At 44.2% G+C, this 20177-nt stretch overlaps 2 protein-coding genes across 2 annotated transcripts; both read left to right on the forward strand.

Moving 5' to 3' along the window:
* The first annotated feature begins 7691 nt into the window (after positions 1-7691).
* On the forward strand, positions 7692-11895 carry LOC131137341 (homeobox protein aristaless-like 3). The gene is made up of 4 exons (XM_058085176.1): positions 7692-8016; positions 9502-9782; positions 9871-9996; positions 11452-11895. Exons 1-4 carry the CDS (start codon positions 7692-7694, stop codon positions 11788-11790), a joined length of 1071 nt encoding a protein of 356 aa, XP_057941159.1. The 3' UTR covers positions 11791-11895.
* A 1413-nt stretch (positions 11896-13308) lies between these two features.
* LOC131137485 (RNA-binding protein 15-like) lies at positions 13309-20064 on the forward strand. Its single transcript, XM_058085496.1, has one exon. It carries the CDS (start codon positions 13462-13464, stop codon positions 15991-15993), a length of 2532 nt encoding a protein of 843 aa, XP_057941479.1. The 5' UTR covers positions 13309-13461; the 3' UTR covers positions 15994-20064.
* Positions 20065-20177: the final 113 nt, after the last annotated feature.

Consider the following 20177-nt stretch of genomic DNA (forward strand, 5'->3'; position numbering starts at 1 on the left):
GAACCAGCCTGGAAGGAAAAGCTGCAGTGCTTGGGCCCTCTGTGGACACGTGACTTGCAGCCATCCACCCTAAAATGACGTGTCACCAACTCCTTGAAAATGTAGGATTTTAAAAATGAAGTTTATGATTCCTTTTCATGCCTAAAGTGTAATGAAAAAGTCCTGAAGGAGGTTATCATAACGCGTTAAAGATAAGCTCCGCCCCTCACCAGGAAGCTGACGGAGAAGTGGATGCTAGCACCAAACCGTTGCTGGATTTATGGGGTTCGTCCGTCAGAACTTGGGAGGGACCTGGACACATACATATTGATGTATAGGACCCGAGTCATATGTCGTACCAGGAATTGGACTGGATGCCGTGTTCCAGATAGCATAAACATCGTCATTTGTTGTGTGGAACGAGGCATGTTTCCAGTTCAGTGGGGATGTCGTATGGATGAAGACATGGGTACATGTCATATTTGGGAGTACCTATGATTGTAGGTACTCCCAAACATGACGTGTACCCTTGTCTACAGCCTATACAGCCAATCTATTTGGGTCATTCCTACCATGGCGGACGTCGGTAATGTGCGGACATGGCGGCACCCCTAATTGGGAGTCAAGTAGATCATGCCGCTATTCGCCTGTTCTACCGCTGGATGGCAGTATAAGCCTGCTAATGCACTCTAGATAGAGCTTTGACTTGCTTTGATTTGAAAACCTGTGTTTCATATGTTGTCAAATAATGTATATTTTCTATTCTTTTATTTATACTTGTTTTCTATTTTTGTGTCTAATATTGTGTGTTTTTTCATGCATATTTGTACGTACTGTATTGTTTTTTGTTCATTTTGTTTATTAATATTCTATCATGTTTTGCACTTTTGTGGTTATCTTTTTTTAATAGAAAAGGTTTGTCTATATGTGTCCTGGGATTGGCCGGCCACCAGACCAGGGTGTACCCCGCCTGCAGGAGAAGCTGCCGCCTGGCTATGGAGGAGTCATGCACAACAAAAGGCCATTCTGGTCTTTCTCACAAAACAGTCTGGGAGAGATAAATAAAGCTTATCAAGCCAAAGTGATGCTTGATAAGGTTTACACATTGTTTGAAGTTTGTCATATGGTTATTTATATTCCATAGTCATATTTATTACATTCTATTTGTATAAATGTTGTTACAGTGCTGCTTGTATTCTCTAAAGGAAGGAGTAAGGCAAGGCGAAGGGATAAGGGGTAAGGCAAGGAGAAGCGCTCAGGCGTAAGGCAAGGGGAAGGGGTAGATAATAATAATAATAATAATAATAATCTCTTTGTTAAAGGCACACTGTCTTCATTTTACACATGAAAGCATGTGTGTCTTGTCTTTTTCCTTGGGTCAAAGGTAAAGGCCTGACCTCTGGAGACCAACATGTGCTCTTGTTCATAAAACAATAAACAACAGTCTTCTGTTTATCAATTCATCATTCAAGTAACACTTACTGTATTTGGCTTCATGCAAACACAAGAATCTCCCGTGCACCCAAATACAGATGTGTACGGCTGGGGGGTGTTGCCACGGCTTTTACTTTGCCCTTATGGGATGGCCTGTCATGTTTGAAATCTAAGATCAGTCCCAGTGTCTCTCAGGACACCTGATACTTTGTGTGCTGGGGGCCCGCGAGAAGAAAAAGAGCACAATTGGATTAGATAACAAAATATGCTGGGTGTTTATTTTAATCAGTCCGGTGACACAAGGAGCTCTTGAAAGCATCAAGTCAAAAGAGATCAGAGCGAGGAGAGTATGTATGTATGTATGTATGTATGTATGTATGTATGTATGTATGTATGTATGTATGTATGTATGTATGTATGTATGTATGTATGTATGTATGTATGTATGTATGTATGTATGTATGTATGTATGTATGTATGTATGTATGTATGTATGTATGTATGTATGTATGTATGTATGTATGTATGTATGTATGTATGTATGTATGTATGTATGTATGTATGTATGTATGTATGTATGTATGTGTGTATGTATGTATGTATGTACGTACGTACGTATGTATGTACGTATGTACGTATGTATGTACGTATGTATGTATGTATGTATGTATGTACATATGTATGTATGTACGTACATAGATACTCTCCTCGCTCTGATCTCTTTTGACTTGATGCTTTCAAGAGCTCCTTGTGTCACCGGACTGATTAAAATAAACACCCAGCATATTTTGTTATCTAATCCAATTGTGCTTTTTTTCTTCTCGCCGGCCCCCAGCACACAAAGTATCAGGTGTGTATGTATGTATGTATGTATGTATGTATGTGTATAATAATAATAATACATTTTATTTCAAAGCGCCTTTCAGGACACCCAAGGTCGCTGTACAGAAGATATAAAAACACCAATATAAAATACGTATGTATGTATGTATGTATGCTGTATGAAGCTAGAACTATAAGACTGAGGGACCCAAGGAATGTTTTTCCAAATGTCCGTGAAGCCAACTTGAGTATGTTCGCTTTTCTGCAGCTGCTTTCTATTCCTCCATGTGCACAGTAATTCCAAAGAGTTTATTTTCAAGCCATCCATTCCAGCCCCCAAGGTCGTTTGCTTTTCTCTTTGTAAACAGGCAGAAGTCTCACATGTTCTTTCTTGATGGAACTCCACTCGGTCAAATTTGTTCTGCTGCTCTGGTATTGCCTGGCGTGGGTGCACAGTCAATTTACAGATCGGCCTACAAGTTTGTCATAGTCGCAGTTAACTCTTCAATGTATTAACTCAATCAGATTGACTGGCTTTTGTCTTTTCCTAAATGCCAAAACAAAGCAGGAGCCAACTATATGGGTGAAGGACATTATTATTACTCATTATGACCAAAGTGTGGGCGGCTTTTGGGGATCCTGCTCTGTGCCCGGGCCCTCGGGGCACTGGTAGCAGGATGAGCCTGCATCCGCTATGGGGGGATGACCCCGGTTTGACTTGTACAGCTGGACCACATTGGAGTATCTGTCTGTCTGTCTGCCTGCCTGCCTGCCTGCCTGCCTGTCTCGCATACACGCAACCCTGGTGATGGTGGATGGATGTATGATGGATGGATGATGGATGTATAATGGATGTATAATGGATGTATGTATAATGGATGTATAATGGATGTATGATGGATGTATGATGGATGGATGTATAATGGATGTATAATGGATGTATAATGGATGGATGTATGATGGATGGATGGTGGATGTATAATGGATGGATGTATGATGTATGTATGATGTATGATGGATGGATGGCGGGAGAAAGAAACGGTGCAGACCTCAGTCAGCGTTCTGAGATGATGCCATGGAGGAAGGTCCCGTATAAATATTGGCAATGTTTAAAACGTGTTAAAAATGATCCAATCCAATCCAATAGAATAAAGTTGTGAGCATTTGAATGACTTTTTGTGCTAGTTTTGTTAGAATAGACCAAAAACGAACCAAGTCAATATATTCCCTGTTCTTTGGTAAATGTTTGCCTAAAGAACTCAGCTCCTACGATGATACTATCTTAGAAAACCTCAATTATAGCCGCTTCATTGTTTTGGCACCAAATAGGAAATGATACAGAACGTCGATGATTTTACAAAGCCGTTTATGGCAGGTGATGTTTCCGAAGTAGTAAGGTACAAGATGAAATGCATATCTGTGCATTTGAAGCAGAGCTTTGCTTTTTTTATATTCTCCTTCGGAGAAAGTAAATGTCTTTTTTAGGTCCGAATATTTTCCTTTGGGCAGTAAACATTTAGATGATTCTTTTAGGAAATATATTGTGTTGCCTAATTAATATGCATTTGAAGTTGTCTTTAATCCGTCATATTATGAAGTCAGAAACTGTGGCAACTAATTCATGCAGGCGAAACCCGAGTTCCCATCCGAAAACTTTTGGCTGCTTTTACGTCAATATATTTCCCCCATCGAATAAATGTCTACAGATAAGATTCATTCACTTTCTCAGTCGGCGCGGGCTTTTTCACAAATAATATTTCATAGTCAACAATTTCATTTCCTTTTTAAACAATGACAAAGCACATTTTGTTTGAAATGTAGATTCTTCATTACTATATATACATATATGGTAATAAAGTAATATAGTAGTAAAGAATATTACTGTCAATATATATTCTTTATTACTATACATATACATATATAGTAATATAGTAATAAAGAATGTTACTGTCAATATATATTCTTTATTACTATATATATACATATATAGTAATATAGTAATAAAGAATATATATTTCAAACACAATGTAAAAAATGTGCTTTGTCAGTTTAAAAGGGAAATGAAATTGTTTACGTTTAATATTATTTGTGAAATATATATTATGTGTATATTATGTGAAATATATATATATATACCAAAACTGTATAACTATATAACTATAACTATATATAACTATATAACTATATATGTAACTATAACTTTTCAAACCGATTAGCATATTTTACCAGTCCCGGAATTAGATCAATTTATTGGGGATTCAAATGTATATTTTAAATGGCTTACATTTATTTTTAGCAAATGAAATAAATGGCGAATAGCATAACGCAAAGAAAAAGGCTATTTTTCGTTCGGACCTCCAAGTGGGTTCGTCCTCCTTTTCAGTCCTTTTCAGTGGAAAGGGATTGTTTGTTTTCATCTCCGGCGTGTGCCGCCGAAACATGACGTGCCAATCTTGCTGCCAATTAGTTTCTTTCGGCTTTTTTCCTGATGAAAGGAGTTTGCGGTGATTCTGGAGTCCCGGAAGGCAGGAAGGCAGGAAGGCGCTACGACGACGCCTTGTCTCGATGAAGCCGGTTTTGACGTCTTTCTCCGGGCAACCGCGCACAGGAGGCCTCTGTCATATCCCGGAAATCCATTGGAGCATAAAAAGGTTTACTTTCTTGTCTTCTCTGGTAAACTGCTACACGACGTCACCTATCTATGGGCACACGTTATTGTTGGCACACTGCTCCTCTAAAAGTATGGCAAATACTGTATATACCTTCCCAAATAAGTGTACTGCTGCATGGTATACTTCTGTGTCATTCTTATAGACTGTGCTGTACTGACAGTGAAACCTTGTTGTGAAAATGTGTTCCTTCTGGGTGGCCGTGTCGGGGTGTCGTGCCAAAGGAGTTTATATTACTATATACAATCTATACGTAGATAATATTACCATCTATATTACACCATGGACGCTTTGTGTGATTGCTGATCATCCTCATTGTTTTGGCCAGCATTGGCCTTCTTCGTGTCGTCCGATGAGAGGTCACCTAAGGGACAGCCACCCCACTTCCTTGTCCCCTTAAAAAAGGCTTCCCAGAATGCACCCCTCCAACTGGCCGACCCTGGGGTCAGAAGCTGTCAATCACAGCCTCAGCTGGCTGTGCAGCTTCCACATACAAAGTGCAGAACGTGAGGGAGGCCTCGTCTCTGCCTGGGATCATCTCTGTGCATTCATGGCGGTAATTCAATTAGCCGTCCTTCTCCTATTCTAATGCAAAGCTCAGGTTGCCAATGTGAGAGGAAAGGCCTCGGGCCATGGTGGCCATGGTGGCCATGGTGGCCATGCAGATGCGTGCGGGTCAGCCTCCATCAAGTGGAGATGTACTTCCTACAAGCTTACCACTATAGTCAGGTTGGGATAGCTATGAAAGGTCAGCCCTCTGTTCCCCTCCCATGGGTGGCTGCATCTGCGTGTACACACCCAAACCCTGAGGACGTGAGGTAACCCCTGAAGGACAGGCAGCCTCCAGAGGATGGAGCTCCTTAGCCCTGGGGGGGTGGAGTGCGCGGTGAGAGTGTAGGTCACCTTTCGCTACGCTCTCTGAGCCCAAGGCTGGAAGCCAAAGAAGGGAGGACCTGGGATGACTTCCTGTCCAGGGTCATGCCCAGGACACGCTGCAAGGACAGCAAGTTGATTCTCATGCTTTCCTCACTGTGAAGCTACCACGCCATTTTGTCCTAGAATTTGTCCTAACGAAGTGCCAGTGAGCAAACCGAGGCAACACATCTCCTCACTGTCGTCATAAGAAGTGACTTACCTGGGGTGGCTCCATCTTGAGAACTCTTCTGGAATGGATTTACTCGGGCGAATTTGGGCTTAGTGCTCCCCGCCTGCAGCGACACACGCAGGACGCGCTCTTCACGAGATTTGGGAAACGTGGATGTCCTCCTGTGCATGCGTTTCAACTACCCACTGACGGAAGAAATCCACGCGTGTCGGAGAGTAAAAAGGTGGCTTTGTGCTGCCTTTTGGCCTCTGTGGCTATGCGCCCCACGTGGTCATCCAGGTCATGTGACATGCACCGCTAATGCTTTTACGTTCAATAAAGCCTTCCTTTTCTTTTGGCCATGCTTTGCAATCCCACAGTAAACATTCCCATGGTGCTTTTAGGAAATACCTTGGTGTCAGTTGCATTTATTGGACAACTTTTTACTGGAGTAAAATCTATAGCTTAGGTGCTTATTTCATGCACTCGCTCATGTGCCATGCATGTCAACTCTATATTGAAGACATATACTCCACGGTGGACTTGGAATTGAATCAAATGGGCCCAAATGGATCTCTTGTTTACACACTTGTCCATCAGCTGAGTGGCGGCGTGCAGCCTCGGGGATCCGGCGAGATGGTCGGCGATGTCTCCAAAGCCAGCTTGGTAAGTGCCCCGTGTTTGGACAACGCTGGTCTGGGCTGGAGATAATATGTCAGGATATCAATAGACCCAATAAAACATTGGACTTTGTCTGCTTGTCTTGTTTGTTGGTGTCTCCGGAGCAGCTAAGCACGTTTTAAAGCTTTTGTGGGAAAAGGGAACGTCAGAATGGAATGACAAACAGTAAGAATGTTTACAAAATGAAGGACAATATATATAAGAATATAAAAGTCACTCACTCGCATTGATTATTGAAATAATGATTGATTTTCGATTTTAATTGTAGCCCAGATGTACCGAATGTCCTACTTACTTTCTGAATTTTAAATCCAAACATTCCTAAGCACTATTTCCTAAAAATGATTTCATATTATATTAAAATTTAAACATTTCCCAGAATCATTTTCATGACAACGATTTTGATTATTATTGACATTTACGTTTTCCATATCATAAATTGAATGAAAATGCCAGTTTGTTAGATGTTTGATCCACATTATGTTGAACTTTTTTCATCTTATTTTTGCATATTTAGCATTCCATTTATTTTAAAAAGGGACAGAGAATGTGTTAATGGTGTAAATGATCAAATGAAATCCAAGTAAATAAACCAAACTATCTTAAATGATGCTTTCATCCATGCTCATGATTTATTCCGGTGGTCTCCATGATCTCCATGATCTCCATGGGGTTCCATATGCTTCCATACCCTCATTGATATCTAGCCTATAACTTCTTATGACATGGGAATTCAATGGCTCATTGGAAGAACAGAAACCACGCGTGATTGAATTTTTGGCGGATTAAATCAGAATGATTCCGAAATACGCGCGCGGGCGAACACACACACACACACACACACACACACACACACACACACACACACACACACACACACACACACACACACACACACACACACAGTTTCACGGTTCTTAGTGTGCCATCATTTAAATCCCACCCACTCAGTCAGAGTTAAAACAACAACAACAACAAAAAAGTCCCACTCGGGCATCCGACCAGTCACTCGGAGACTAAAGATGGAGACGGAGACGTGTTTGTCTTTTTCCTCGCATGGCGGCGGGAGGACGCCGCCGACCCCCCCGCCGCCTCTGGAGCACAGAGGCTCCTTCTTGCCGTGCGATGAGTCTCACAAAGACGCGCACGTCGCTCCTCTTCCTCGCCGCCTCGGCGGGCGCTCGGACGCGTACGCCGCGGGGAGCTTCGGGGAGGTGGACTTTACGCACGACGCGGCCCCGCCGAACTGTCCGGTCAAACAGAGCAAGTTCTTGGAGGGTTTGAACCGGGACCACAAGGCCGACTTTATGACCGGGAAGGCGCCCTTCTACCAGGTCACATCAGAAGGTAAGTTTCGTTCTAAAATATCCAATATAAGACAATAGAACATTTTCTTCCATTTCACTTCCCACGGACGACCAGCACTGTGCCGACAGGTGTTATGAATATAACTCCAGAGATATTCACAATTCATCTCCAGCTATTTGCTGTGCTAAAGACAATCAATGCAAACTGCTCATGTGACTTATACCAACCGAAGCCACGACTTTATTGGTTGGTGTTGATGTTTGCACGAAGCATCAAAGGATCTTCTGATCTCTCTTTGCAGAATAATATTCCATAACAATAATATTCCATAACATGTTAGCTTCATTGGCCACTCCAAATTGTCCATAGGTATGAATGTGAGTGTGAATGGTTGTTTGTCTATATGTGCCCTGGGATTGGCTGGCCACCAGTCCAGGGTGGACCCCGCCTCTTGCCCAGGACAGCTGGGATAGGCTCCAGCATACCCGCGACCCGGCATAGAAAATATGGATGGATGGAACTAGACTTCATTGGGCTTCAAAGAAACACACATCTTCCTGTTCTGTCTGCTGCAGAGGACAGCTTGGGATGGGGGGGGCAAGGGCAAGGTAGCCCAAGAAAACCCCTCTCCTCATTTCCTCAGTTTGCATCTGGCTTTAATTGGTATTAAAATATTTACTTGCTTTTTTACAAATAATATTTATCCACAACAATTACTGTTTATTAATTTACACATTAATTGCACGTTAATGAATTAACATGTTTAAAAATGTTCATAGTTAGTGTACTTTCAGGTTGATCACTTTTATTCATCATTCATCATTTGTTTCTCCTTGTTTGCTGACATAGAAATACACAGCACACATTTATTGGTGATGACTTATTTACCCAAGAACAGCTTTTTAATATTTAGTTCCCAGTCTTTGTTCCACCATGGCAACTCAACATGTCAGGGCCTTATATTGGATTCAGCTCGTATTTGTTTTCCTGCTATTTCAAGTGGATCTCCATGTTACAGTGGGACATATAGAAACGCGGGTGGGTGTTCAACAGGGTGAAAGAATATTTCCAGTGGACATAAAAATGACTGTAAGGCTCCAATTCTCTGTTGGACTCAAACTGTATTACGAGAGGTCTCGGCGGCACCCGATCAATATTTTGGAGATCCAGACAACAACATACACGCATTGCAGAGGGTGAAGTACCTTTCCTCAGTGGGTCAGCAAATACCCGATACCGCCTCAGCACCACTGTTTTCACACATTAGTTCAATGAAGTAATGCAAATACCTTCTACTGTTCAGCTGTTGCAAACAATACTAAACATATTCTTCAATGACCACCTTTCTTTGCATGATTTTTGCACGTTTGCATGTTTTATTATCTTTGCAAAAGTTTTAGAAAGAGTTGTACTTTTATTTTGGAGGGGGTACACTGAGATACTGGGTGTGGGTTAGTGAGTAAACATGTTCTAATTAATGTTGCTCCGAGCAGTTTGCAAATAATGCACTTTTGCACTCTTCAGTCAGAGATAAAGGAGCTCTAAAAAGCCCCGGCTACTCTCGCATGGGCCCCGACTGCTGTGGGAAGTTGAAGGAAACTTCGGCAGGCAGAGGCTTGCAGGGTGACTCCATCGCCGACTCCATCGACCTCTCGGGCAAAAACAAAAAGCGGCGCAATCGCACCACGTTCAGCACATTCCAGCTTGAGGAGCTGGAGAAAGTCTTCCAGAAGACGCATTATCCTGACGTGTACGCTCGCGAGCAACTGGCCTTGAGGACCGAGCTAACCGAGGCCCGAGTTCAGGTTTGTGCTATTTTGAGCAAGAGCAGTACTTCCGACCTTCACAGGCTCCCCTGTGTGTTTTTAATACACACTTTGTTGTACTTGATAGGTTTGGTTTCAGAATCGTAGAGCCAAGTGGCGGAAAAGGGAACGCTATGGGAAGATCCAGGAGGTCCGCAACCATTTCACTCCAGCATATGACATCTCTCTCCTTCCTCGCCATGACACCTACCAGGTAGGACAAATAAGCCGCTATATAATCTATAAACTGTAAGTTTACCTATCAGGTTGCACAGTATACTTTCCACATTCTTTTATGATTACGCTTTGTGTCCAATTACAGCATTCATTGCAATTAATTAAAGAGTCATATTTAGTCCATTTAAAAAAGGACATTTTTTTCTTTACTTTACTGTTTCTGTACGTGAGTTGCCTTTTCATAAAGTCTGTTTTTTATGTGCTGGGCTTCTTGTGCTTCACTTGTTGGGCTGGAACACAATGGTCAGTCTCACCCTGAAGGACATTGATTGGCTCTCGTTGTGTTTGGGCTTGTATTCTGGAAGCCGATTGGCTCCCATTGTAGTTGGGAGGGCAAGGTGAGGAGCGGTGAAAAAAAGGGGCATGCCCCAACTTCACCAGGGATGTGGGGCCACGTTTCATCTTTCAGCAGGACAATTGCTCGAAGCACACAGCCAAGATATCAAAGGAGTGGCTTCAGACCAACTCGGTGAATGTCCTCGAGTGGCCCAGCCAGAGCCCAGACCTGAATCCCATTGAACATCTCTTAATGAATTAGCAACAATAAAAAAAGCCACTTTGCTCTTATGGGGTGTTGTGTGTGGAATTTTTGAGAAGAAAATGATTGAATCCATTTTGGAATAAAGCTGTGACATTAGAAATGTGGTAAAGGTGAAGCGCTGTGAATGCTGTCTGCTTGCACTGCGTATATTTTGCATATTTTTTGTATGAATTGTGGTTGTGGCTTTGTGTATGTGTATATGTAAATATTCAATATATAACATTGGCAAAATCAATCTGTGCATCGTCGTTATTTTTCCTCCCTCCCGGAGTCCTACCTAATATCTGATATCAATAGTTTATTATTCATTCTAACTCAAGCTAACTGGTTACACATGACCAGATTTTGCAGGTACTGGGATTCTCGATGTTTTAATAATACGTATGCTGTTTTACGAATCCTATCTCGGTGGATGTTTCGATTATGGTGTAGCAGTCCAGAATAACAGTACACAGACTCATTGTTCAAGTACTTACAGGTTCAACTAAAAACCTAAAGATAATTACTGACACCGTCCAATATGTTGGTGATTTATAACGGTATAAACTGCAACGTCATATTGAAGAGAATCTCTCATGTTTGCCCAACTTATGTAGGTCAATAAGATCAATCTCAATCGAGCGAAAATGTAATATTTGTTCTATTGCCTTTCTGTGCCTTATTGGGGACGTTCCCTAAAGGCTTGCTAAGTGTTTCTGGTGTTGCTAAGTGTTTCTGGAAATTGAAGACCTCGGTGTGGTCAGTGTTTCCACTATGTCAGTTTTATAGTTGTCACTGTTTATTAACAGCATATACAATGCTTTCTTTGAAAAGTTTATATTATTAGTTGCTTAGAATATGTAATGCACTGTGTTACAAACTGCAAGATAGCTCACATGTGTGTTTCTGTAGATGCAGGGCAATCTGTGGAAGGGGGCATCAGGAGGAGGTGGCAGAGTGGGTGCCGGTTGTGTCATCGGACCCGAATCGCTGTCCCCGTCCTGCATGGGTCCATACCCTCACCCTCACAGCAATCTGCAGGGCTTCATGGGCATTCCCACATCCCCCAGCCATCACCCCCACCCACCGCACCGTCACGGCATCAACAGCCTTTACTCTCTCCACGGCTTCCCCGCAGCCCTTGGGTCTCCATCCATCGAGGGTCCAGAGACCGATTACAAGCCCACAGGCCTAATGGCGCTGCGTATGAAAGCCAAAGATCCCGGCAGCATTCTCTCCTGGCATACATGACAACATTGCCGTCTCCCCTGCAGACACTGACTGAGCCAAAGCATATTCGTACTTCCTCTTAACATTTCTGTTAGCCAACCTGGAGACTTTTCAAAGCTATGAAGATTTGGCAATTGGAAATGCATGAAGCCAAAGTGCAATGTGAGACCAAAAAATACAAATTCTTCTCTGGAGAAGGTTGACAGACCAATGAAATGTTAGTAAACCCTGTAAGTGTTGTGCATTGCAGTGTGACCAATAATAAAGGCCTTTGTCGACATCAGCTGTCTTATTCAAACTTAGCAAAAACATTGGAAACAGATGCAAATACTGAAGACCTGAAAAGGATCATGTTAAGGAGCAAAGTTAAACATTTGACAGCAATTCAACTTCTGTAAGTGCAGGTGCAATTTCAGCAAACCTGATTTCACTCAAAATAATTGAAAATACCGGTCGACTTGAAAGAGAACAAATTCCCAGTTACTTGAACCCAAGTTCAAGTAACTGCCAGGTTTTCAACATGATGGCCACAACGCCATTCCCTGTTGTGTGTGCCAAACTTTTGCTTGAGATGATAACATGTGGTTCCAATAAAAAACACTTTTCCACACCCACAACTTGAAATTCCAGCCAGGCCCTGGGAGACAGCGGCTCTTAACTGCAGCTACACATGCAGCCCCCCTTGATTGAATACCAGATTAGGTGGAGAAGATGAGAAGACTTGTCAGTAGGGATTGATGCGATGACCATCTCAAGAAAAGCTGTAGAAATAGCAAATGCTGGTTTGATGTTATTTATTTTAACATGGGATTACCTGGGTCTTGTTTCATGCAGAAGAAAAACCTCATTGAGGAGCTACGTATCATCAGCTCCACCAGCCTAATTACAAAAACATTGCAAATGATATGAATATCATTATATATATGCCAATGTAACTATTAAAAGCTGAGGCTGAAAGAAAATTAATGATAGATTGTTACACTACACAAATCACAGCACATTATTGCCGTGAAAACGTCTGAAGACACCATGCAACTACGCCCTCTAGAGGCTATGAACAGTATAGGGCCTCTTCAGCAATGACATTATTGCCTTCATCATATGCCTTCACTTTGTGTTTAATGTCCAGCAAAGAAATAAATAAATATATATATATGTAATAATGTATATTATATATATATATATATATATATATATATATATATATATATATATATATATATATATATATATATATATATATATATATATATATATATATATATATATATATATATATATATATATATATATATATATATATATATATATATATATATATATATATAAGTTGCCTCATTGCCTCCATATTAGATGATCATACATCGAATGTTGTAACACATTTAAATGAAAAGTTGGCAGTTGGTTGATCCAGCAGTCCTAGATCACGTCTTTATTTTGCTTTTTAGTGGGTTTTAAATCAAGCTACAGGCTATTTGATTGACGTGCGTCTAAAACGTTCCCGCCCACTTTTTCAACCAATCACGTCTTTGGGACGGGCGTTCGAGGAACTCTTTACAAAATGGCGACCGTTGTTGTTTTGCTAAAGGGACAGTGAATAGCAACTTTTTCCCCACAGTATTCTGCAACCATTCGCAGAATTGCAGCCGTAAAGCCCCAGGCGTACCAAGGGTCGGCTCAGTGTGGACTGAAATGAAAGGTAAAGAGCGGTCGCCGTTGAAAAAACGCTCCCGGGCCTTGGACGACATTCGAGACAGGGGAGGATGCCACCCGAGCAGCAAGAAAATGGGGGCTCTTTCCGTTTCAAGTGGGAGTAATAATGGAAACAGCTCTGGGAAAAGCGACGCTTCGACGAGGAGGAGTCTGCTCGGCGAGAAAAGGGACAGGGACTTTGACGGACACAGTCGGACTGGTAATAACCACAACTGTCAGCCTGGCGCCGTCAGTAAAAACCACAGCCTGAGCCTGTCGCTGGACGTGGGCTCGGCGAGGAGCACGTCTCGCGGGGAGCAGCGACTCCCAGCGCCCGGTGCCGAGAGTGAGTACAAAACTCTTAAAATCAGCGACCTCGGCACCCAGCTGAGCGACGAGGACGTAGAAGATGGACTCTTTCACGAATTCAAGAAATTCGGTGACGTGAGTGTTAAGCTGAGCCGCAGCAACGACGAGCGGATCGCCTTCGTCAACTTCAGGAAGCCGGAGGACGCCCGTGCCGCAAAACACGCCAGGGGGCGGCTGGTGCTCTACGACCGGCCGCTCAAGATCGAGGCGGTGTACATTAACCGGAGGAGAAGCCGTTCCCCGGTGGAGAGAGACTTGTACGGCGCGGCTCCGAGCCACAGACACTTGCAGAGGCCCCTCTCGCCGACCGGCCTCGGATATAGAGACTACCGACTACAGCAGCTGGCCCTGGGACGGCTGCCCCCTCCCCCGCCGCCCCCCCTGCCCAGAGAAATGGACAGGGAACGGGAGTTTGCCCTGTTCGAGGCTAGAGCTCGCCCGGCTTTTATTGCGGATCGAGCTGCCTTCCGCGAGGAGGATTTTATTTCGCCGGAGGACGACCAAAGAGCCAACAGGACCTTGTTTCTGGGCAACCTGGACATACACGTTTCCGAGGCTGACCTGAGGAGAGCGTTTGACAGGTTCGGCGTCATAACAGAGGTGGACATTAAAAGACCCGTCAGGGGTCAAACCAGCACATATGGCTTTTTGAAGTTTGAGAACCTTGACATGGCTCACCGTGCTAAGCTTAGCATGTCTGGGAAAATAGTGGGCCACAACTCCATAAAGATAGGCTACGGCAAGGCCACTCCCACCACCCGCTTGTGGGTGGGTGGACTTGGACCCTGGGTCCCCTTAGCTGCCCTCGCGAGGGAGTTTGATCGCTTTGGCACAATCAGGACCATAGACTACAGGAAGGGGGATACATGGGCCTACATTCAGTATGAGAGTTTGGATGCTGCACAGGCGGCATGCACACACATGCGAGGCTTCCCCCTGGGGGGCCCGGAGCGAAGACTTCGTGTTGACTTTGCAGACACTGAGCATCGTTACCAGCAGCAGTTCTTGCAGCCTCTCCCAATACCACCCTTTGACATGGTGGCGGAGTCATTTGTCCACCGGGCCGCGCCAGAACCTTTGAGGGTCAGAGATCGGACCCCCCCTCCGCTTCACTTCAGGGACAGGGAGCTCTTCCCTGGTGCAGAATGGTCAAATCCGGCTATTCGTGAGCGGGTTCGGGCATCCCCATTCGAGCCCCTGGAGCACTTGGAACGTGATCGGCGGGTGCGAGAGCCGTGGTCTTTGGAGCGAGAGCTGCAGGGGCGAGAGCCGGCTCGCAAGCGGCTCTTAATGGAAGATGGGCGCCACCTTGATCACTCCCCCGACAGCTCTGATAGGACAGTAAGGCGTAGGCGTGCCTCACTCGATGGCAGTCCTGGAGGGAGCAGTAGAGATGGACGCTTCAGTGACTCGGAGCGCCCTCTGCGGGGTGACAGGCTTTCCCCTGCTCGAGAGCGTCACAGCAGCCTGGAGCGAGGCGGAACTGAACGGAGACTGAAAATCCAGAGTCTCTCTGACAAAGGACTATCAAGCAACAGCATTTCACCAGCCGGAGAACGTAAACGCAAAACAGTCGACGCCGGCAAAGGCCCGGCAAAGAGAGATCGGGAGAGCTCCTCCAAAAGTGGACAGCAGTCCAAATCAGATGGCACCAAGCTGAGTTTTGCCTGGCATGGAATGCTACTCCTTAAGAACAGCAACTTCCCAGCCAACATGCACCTGCTGGAAGGCGATCACAGCGTTGCCAGTGATCTGCTCATGGACGGGTCCACAGGCAAGCAGGTGTGCGAATTAAAGATCACCCAGCGTCTCCGCCTGGACCAGCCCAAGCTTGACGAGGTTTCCCGGCGCATCAAAGTGGCGGGGCCAGGCGGCTATGCCATCCTCATGGCGGTTCCCGGGAGTACAGAGGATTTGGCCTCTGACCCCGCCATCTCGACTCAGCGGCCACTCCGTAACCTGGTGTCCTACCTCAACCAAAAACAAGCGGCAGGGGTCATCAGCCTGCCTGTGGGAGGGAGCCGTGATAAAGACACCACAGGGGTTCTACATGCTTTCCCTCCCTGTGATTTCTCCCAACAGTTCCTTGATTCCTCTGCCAAAGCTCTGGCCAAAAGTGAAGAGGACTATCTGGTCATGATTGTGGTCAGAGGAGCATCTTAAATCAAGCAAAAACATGCTAAATGTTTTTTTTTTTAAGGCTCTATGTCAGTGACCATTGCATGCTGTGTGTTTTACATTATGGGGTACACTAGTATGGTTCTTGAATGTTGTATGTTGCCATGTTAACTAGAAAAACAAACACTTCCCTTCCTGCTGCCATACAAAAAAGGCTGTGTGGTTTCGAATTTCAATAAGTGTGTATCATACCTCCAAAGTAAAAAAAATAACATTCATTTAAAATAGGATTTGGTGATTATACAAACAAATGGAACACTGTAAAAAGGTAGTTCAAATAGTATTTATCCCAGTCTAAAACAATACAAGGTAATAAAACAACACGTGAACGACATAAATAGAGACTTGACATTGAAAAGTGGAAAGTGGGTACGTCCTTGACAGTGTTCGGGGATCCTGGTCCGTAGCTTCTTGTGTCCACGCATGGAGACGCCTTTCTGTTGTTATCCATTATACTTCTTCTGTAATCACTTGTAGAACGAAGGATTAATGGGTCTGCATATTCTATACTGCCAAGTTCCATGTACAACGCAGGGTAGGAAATAATTTGCTTCAAATATTTGAAGAGAAGAACCTACAGTTCCAAAGCTCAAACATGTCACAATGCCACCCATCCTTCATCAAAACAACACTTGCATCCTTTTTAGTAGGCTGGCTGGCGCAGAGTCGTGACATGTCTGAACTTCTCTTTGTAATGCGACTGTCTACATGTGAAAAGGATGCAGACTGCAGCGCTCATGTTTAGGATAAATTGTACATTGAATTGGTGATAGAGTCAGACCACCACATTATTCAAGAATTGATTAGTATGTTTAATGTGCAATTTCAATGTTAGAACTCTGATGGCAGATACTCTATATCAACTGGTCAAAACGTTATTTCTACTTGCACATTGTAAAAAGACACAATGCAGACTTTCAGCATTTACTAAAGCGGCCATAGAAGTGTTTAACAGTATGCTTGTTGTGCTGGTTGGAGTTTGCAGTGGTGTGGAACTGCACTTCATCATATTGAGAGTTTGGTGACCTTATTTAGCTACAAGAGACAGGCAAAATATTAGGAACAGTGCTCAATGTGACACAGTGCAGTTTGAAACCACCGCCAAGTCCAAAACAACGACTAATTCACACTGTACAACGTAATCTTTGGCTAGTGCTTGTATTGGGTCTTATTAGACTGTGCAAGTGGTCATACTTGGGGCTCACAATAACAACATGCATTGCATGTTGACGCAAATACTAACATGTTTTCATTCATGCTTTATTTTGTGCATCCCTACCTTTTATATAGAAATGGTTGTGTCGTGTAATCTATAAGCAACTACTGCAGTAGATGTGGATAAAAATAATTGTGTTGATATTTTGACAGCTTGTTTGATTTATTGGTCTGAAACCTGAAGCGGTCCTTAAGAATCCAAATCAGTATGAGTAAGATCCAAACCTGATGTTTGTTCAGTAAGTAGGTCTGTGTCATGTTATCAACTCCCTGAAGAGTCCCTGTTTGACTTTTTTTTCGAAGTCTAAAGTTTACACCTGATTTGAGCCCAGCTCACCCCATGGCCTCATTACTGAATCTTGTTGACAGCATTGTATGTGTCGGTCATTACGGCAGCATTTGCGCTGATATATATTGGAAGCATCAACATGTGAGGACTCCATGTTGAGCTCGTGCTCACTCCATGAGGACGACATGTTGGTGAGGCTGCGTCAAAGTCGTGTAGCCCTTCTCCGCATCGTGTGCTGACTTCTGTTTAAAGTGGGCCAATTGTACACGCTGTCATGACGAGGAGAGGCCGTGACAAGATGTTCCCGTACCTGCAAGTGCGTCTGGGCACTTCATGTGACCGATTGTCAATAAATTGTTCATTTGAAGGGAAACCTGTTTCTTCGGTGGAAGTGAATTGAAGAAACAAAACGGCCGTGCCTTGTTGTGTTTCCCAGGAGTTGTGAAATGTTCGAAAGGGAGCCAACTTCCACTTTGTTAGTTCCAATGAGGAGACAGACCCCTGTTTGGGTTGTACACTAAATTACTTTCCCTGGCGGCTGATGGCCCGTTGCACCTTCACCACTTCTTGACCCTTTGTGACACCCGGAGGAGACCCGCTCCCTTCTTGTGATTGGCTCATCCAGACGGCAGTCCAGCACAGGAGGAGCAGGCCGGAAACAACGCACCTGTCGCCTTCCCATGGTGGTTATTACATTCATCGCTTCTGTTTCTGAGAAGGAGCTGGGCAGGAGTCCACACTATCCACCCGGGGGGTGGGGGGGCTGTGAGCGATGCCTCTGCGGTATCCTTAGCAACCCCTGGGCTTGCTGCAGAGGCCGGGCAGACCCAAAGGCTGATGTGTCTTCTCATACTTGCCCATTGATTTGAAGTGACGCACTGCTTTGCTCAGGGAAGAGCATGTTCCACTCCCACAGCTGTAGGAATATTTACCTCCACTGACGTACTAATGAAGAAGCTTTGCATGGAGATCAAATATGAACGAGCCTTTTTTTTACACAGCAGGAAAGGAATCCACAATGAGGACCCCCTCCTTCCTTGTAGGAGTTTGTCTTGCAAACACTTTTTAAAAATCCCTTATGCAGGAAATACCTTTTTTTCCCAACATTCCCATTGTCATCAGTCTTGTAGCATTAGTGTGCTCGCCAAACCTGCCTGGCGCTGAGGAGGAGCCAATCTACCGGAGCATGGAGCGCCAGCTTGCAGTCAGACTACACAACACTGTCAATGACACCTCCACCACCACTTGGCAACAGGAGCGTAAACAGTGGGGGGTGAGTAAGGAGGACTATGCTACCTGCTAGCGCTGTATCACTAGCCCGGGCAGCTGTGGTGAGTATGACTGCAACCATTGGCATCAGGACGGTTTGCATAAATCACTATGCTCATTACTCGCACGTATAAATCCCAGACAAAGAAAACTATGGACTCCATTAGCGGACATTGACATCATTAAGACTTATACTTGCAATCAACCACGTAAAGATGCTGTGGTGGTAGTGTGGCGTGGCGTAGAAGTGATGCATCACACTGACAGCTGTTGTGTCCCCCTTGTTGTGCTAAAATATGGCCATCAGCTTGTAGTACGTACACTGGATTCGGGCAGCAACCCAGCACTCCCAAGTCCAACCACAACTATTGGCACATTGTTCAATTCATATTCACTATACTCTTGTATAGTACCAACACATCATCATTTGGGGGTAGGAATAGGGGTGTGCTTCCATTTTGTGACTGCAGCTGCTGACCATTACCTCGGCCCCAGGATTTGCAGGGTGGACTGGAAGCTACACACATGCAAACCAAAGCCAATATGCCACTTAGGCCTGATAGAGGAGCCCGGCGGGTCGTTTTAGGGTCTGGGGTCATTTTAGACTCCTCATTGATACACCAGCTTTGGCTTTAGATGCCGTGAGTGTCAGCAGGATATTCTTTAGCTGTTGCTGTATGTTGTCATCACGCAGAGGCGTTGCTAATATTATATACATCTAATATAGATCTAATATTCAATGTCATTTAGCCAATGCTGGGACCCAAATATTAGGAACAGCTCTCCCTGTGACGCGTGCAGTTGTACACCAGTGTACCATACCAAGTACAACAATAAATATTTGGCTCGATAAATACCTCTCTAGCAGTGGCAATCACAGGTCCAGTTTTCTATAAGGCGTGTAGTGGGTCTTGGACATCAGACCTCAGACCACATCAGAAGACACAGCAACACTTTTTACACGCAGTGCACTTACACTAACAACCCACTAGGGGCTTGCAGTCCAATGTAGAAGGATTTGACATGCTCACTAATACTGTGTTTCTTTCACAGAGATCCATAGTAGAGGCTGCTGGCTCCATGCGGCTCCATGCGGCTCCATGCGGCTCCATGCGGCTCCATGCGGCTCCATGCGGCTCCATGCGGCTCCATGCGGCTCCATGCGGCTCCATGCCATTAAAGGCACCATGAGAGGTCATCTGCTGTAAGTACGCCTGTATTGCTTTCTGTCCTCCACACACACTTCAAACATACTTGCCAAAAGGTCAGGTGATTGCTGATTTGTGTCACGTTTTGTACCCTTTTGTCCAAAAGTATGTCAATAAAATAAGTTAATAAGATTTGATATTGTCCTGATTCATTTGTGCTTTGTTGTTCGAATCACACAAGTACAAAC

The sequence above is a fragment of the Doryrhamphus excisus genome, chromosome 10, assembly GCF_030265055.1.
Source record: "Doryrhamphus excisus isolate RoL2022-K1 chromosome 10, RoL_Dexc_1.0, whole genome shotgun sequence".
In the NCBI taxonomy this organism is placed as follows: domain Eukaryota; kingdom Metazoa; phylum Chordata; class Actinopteri; order Syngnathiformes; family Syngnathidae; genus Doryrhamphus; species Doryrhamphus excisus.

Excerpts from the sequence above, each read along its gene's own strand:
- LOC131137341 (XM_058085176.1), top strand. The coding sequence starts at position 7,692 with ATGGAGACGGAGACGTGTTTGTCTTTTTCCTCGCATGGCGGCGGGAGG. Across the intron at positions 8,017-9,501 it reads CTACCAGGTCACATCAGAAG|TCAGAGATAAAGGAGCTCTA; the intron begins GTAAGTTTCGTT and ends TGCACTCTTCAG. Across the intron at positions 9,783-9,870 it reads TAACCGAGGCCCGAGTTCAG|GTTTGGTTTCAGAATCGTAG; the intron begins GTTTGTGCTATT and ends TGTACTTGATAG.
- LOC131137485 (XM_058085496.1), top strand. The coding sequence starts at position 13,462 with ATGAAAGGTAAAGAGCGGTCGCCGTTGAAAAAACGCTCCCGGGCCTTG.